The sequence below is a fragment of the Miniopterus natalensis genome, chromosome 4 (assembly GCF_054644295.1).
Source record: "Miniopterus natalensis isolate mMinNat1 chromosome 4, mMinNat1.hap1, whole genome shotgun sequence".
In the NCBI taxonomy this organism is placed as follows: domain Eukaryota; kingdom Metazoa; phylum Chordata; class Mammalia; order Chiroptera; family Miniopteridae; genus Miniopterus; species Miniopterus natalensis.
In genome coordinates, this window is record NC_142084.1 from 56,331,104 (window position 1) to 56,334,512 (window position 3,409).

At 47.1% G+C, this 3,409-nt stretch overlaps 1 protein-coding gene across 1 annotated transcript; it reads right to left on the reverse strand.

Moving 5' to 3' along the window:
- Window positions 1-346: 346 nt before the first annotated feature.
- On the reverse strand, window positions 347-2,913 carry HMGB2 (high mobility group box 2). The gene is made up of 5 exons (XM_016200264.2): window positions 2,834-2,913; window positions 2,083-2,251; window positions 1,667-1,812; window positions 1,401-1,575; window positions 347-892 (listed from the first exon to the last, which is right to left on the reverse strand). Exons 2-5 carry the CDS (start codon window positions 2,230-2,232, stop codon window positions 734-736), a joined length of 630 nt encoding a protein of 209 aa, XP_016055750.1. The 5' UTR covers window positions 2,233-2,251; window positions 2,834-2,913; the 3' UTR covers window positions 347-733.
- Between the last annotated feature and the right edge of the window lie 496 nt (window positions 2,914-3,409).

The following is a 3,409-nucleotide window of genomic DNA, read 5'->3' on the forward strand; positions in this document are numbered from 1 at the left end:
TGATGTTAATGTTTTTAAAAGTTTGTTTTTAAGTATAGAGGTACTGTACTAGTCCATCTGCCTCCTATTAATTATGGACAAATTAGCAAATACAAATGTCAAGAACCAAACATACATTTTTGTAAAACTGCACAAATTTTTAAAGCTCTTTAAAAATTCGGATCTGATTTTTAAGGAACACTTTATAAATATGAATTTGAGCATATCTGACTCTTTTAACCAAACATTTTATTAACTCAGGTGTGTGTAAGAGCTGAGGCAGAAACACAAAAAAGCTGACATGGTTCCAGACCCTATTTTTTAAAGTGAAAGCTAATTTAGCATATTAAGACAAAGACAACAGAAGTAATATACATAATTTTATTACAAAATTTTTTTTAAAAAACAAAATGCAACAGTCTAGAAAAACCAAAATTTACTATTGATACTAATTCCTATGAGTTTGCTGTGCTACCATACACAAGTCAAGAAATTAAAGAAACCTTTAAATATTTAGAAACATTTAACATCAGAAGCCTTAAAATCTAACTGTATGTAGTAGCCCCTCAAAAAGCTACAACCTGCATTTTTATAAAAGTATTTTCTCTACAAAGAATCTTATCAGCTATACAAAAATCTGTACAGTTTTTATACTGAAGCTAATATTGAGCTGCACTTGAATTCACATTCTTAGCAAAACAATTGCCTGAGAGCACACACACATATTCCATACACATCATTACAGGATAGCCATTTATTCTTCATCGTCCTCCTCTTCATCATCATCATCATCATCATCATCTTCCTCCTCCTCCTCATCTTCTGGTTCATTCTTCTTCTTTGAGCCTGTTGGCCTGCCAGGGCCCTTCTTTCCTACTTCACTTTTGCCCTTGGCACGGTATGCAGCAATATCCTGAAATATTGTCAAGAACATAAAATCAGCATCCGGTGTCATTTCTCAACTGAAAACCACTACGTTGTAAACAATCTAAGATTATTGACCAATAACCCTGGTGACTGGCTAAAAAATTATTCAGAATCTAACTTCAGTTTTGAGAGCATTTGTCCCCTCTAGGCTTTAGAAAGCTAATGATGTAAAATGATTGGGTGGCATTAGGTCAGTGTCAGTATTTTCACTACCAACACCCATTTACCTCACTTAGCCCCACCACCCTTCAACTTCACATTTTAGATACACTTACATAAAATACATTTGGCCCTCTACTTTTTCAAACTAAGAGGCCTATATTACCACAAATGAAAGTCTATATGCAGGAACCTATCAGTGCTACAAACACTGGTTTCAGTCAAAAGAAAAGAGATTTCTCAATTAATTTGTGTTGCCTAAGTGTACAATTTTCATTAGGCCTGTGCAAAACACAGCTGACAGTCATTAATACAAGATTATCTACAAAGTGTACCTTTTCATATTTCTCCTTTAGCTTAGCTGCTTTTTGTTCATAGGGTTGCTTATCTTTGGCTGATTGTTCAGACCACATTTCGCCCAATTTTTTTGCAGTATCCCCAATGGATAAACCAGGGTGTTCACTTTTGATCTTTGGGCGATGTTCAGAGCAAAACAGGAAGAAGGCAGATCTGAAAGGAAGTAACAGTTAATAAGCTGAATGAAAAATCGAGGGGCAATTCGAGTGATTTAAAAACAAACAAACAAACAACAAAAACTTACGGAGGCCTTTTAGGAGCATTGGGATCCTTTTTCTTCCCTTTCTTATCGCCTTTGGGAGGAACATAATTTTTCATCTCCCGGTCATAGCGAGCTTTGTCACTCTTTGCCATATCTTCGAACTTTGACTTTTCCTTTGCGGACATAGTCTGTGAGCATGAAGAGAGCAGTAAAGACAGCAGAACTGTAAGCAATACACATCCAAAAGATCATCTTAAGGGCCATATTTTCCCTAGTTAACAGCATTTTGGTTTAGTAGTCAAGCAAAAACCTAAAGCAGTCTGCCTAAAACTCTAAAATATTCCAGCGAGTCATCAGGATAGGAGAGCTGAAAATTACAAGTCAACTGCCTGCTTAACGTCCTACCCCCCATTAACACACCTGAAAACCCTTAGCTCCTGTCTGCATTCCTGACTCACCTTCCATCTCTCCGAACATTTCTTGGAGAATTCGGAAAAATTGACGGAAGAGTCTGGGTGTTTCTTCTTGTGCTCTTCCCGACAGGTTTGCACGAAGAAGGCATACGAGGACATCTTGCCCCTTGGCTTGTTGGGGTCTCCTTTACCCATGGTGACAGACAGTGTCGACCTAGCCGGGCGAAATCCAGTAGGTGGGCACCGGCGGGGCTCGGCTTCCCGCCCAAATCCGTGCCCGCCCGCGCCCCCCCTCGCGAGGGCGGCCGCCGGAGCCCCGCTCCTCCGCCGGCCCACCCGCCCCGAGGCCGCGGCGACGCCGCCTCCGCGCACACCCTTCTTCCGGGCCCGACCCAAGCGGTTCCAGCTGAGTTTCCTCACGCGCTACCGGCCACGTCCCTCCCGGAGGCCCGAGACGCCGCCGCCCGCTCACCGGCCCGGGCGGAGGAAGCGAACGCCGCGGGCGCCCTCGAAACCCCTTTCCTGACGGAAATGTCCTCCGGCTTCCACGTCGCGAGCCCCACTCTGAGTTGTCGCCTCGCGACTGACATTTAAAAAACTACCGGAACCGAGCCCCGACGAGCTGCTCCAGCCGGCCCGCCCGCCCTCCACAGCCCCTGGCCCTCACCCGCCCACACCCTAGATTCCGCTCCCCGGGGCGAACCCCGAGAGCCACAGCGTCCAGTCCGGCTAGAAGGATACGAGGGAAGGAGAACAGCAGGCCCACGAACCCCAGGGGGTCGGAGGGGATTCTTGCCTGGTGGTAGGTTTTCCTCAGAGTCCCGCCGGGCGGCCGGGTCTGACCGAGACGGTTCCCTCGCTGGGCTCCGGCTAGAACTGGCTTATCGCAAACCCAATCCTCAGCCTCTTGTTTTGCAGAGTTCTCCGCGCCACGGCAACTTGACGAGCCGGACGACAGGCCACACCCCGCCTCTATGATTGGGCCTGGTGATTATTCAAACTCTGAGAAGCCACGCCCCCTCCCATTGGCTGTTTCTTATTGGTCGGTATCTCGCCGGGTCCGTCCCTCCACCCCCAGCCTAGCAGGTTCGGTAGGTCGCCCAGGTCGTTAACTCCCAGACCCGTTAGAACCGGTCAGGAGAGGAATGTGCTGCTCGATCGTGATTGGCGGCAGGAAAAGGGTTTGAAAAATGGCGGGCCTGACGCTGACTGGCTAGGGCGGTAAACGGGGGGGAGTGGTTGGCCCGAAAGGGAAAGCCCCGCCAGATTTAAAAATACCAAGTCGCGAGCCTGGGGGTCGTTCTCAAGGCCTGGCGGCGGCGACTTGGCTTGCAGTCTCTGAGGTAACAGAAGCTCTGCCCCTGCTCCGACC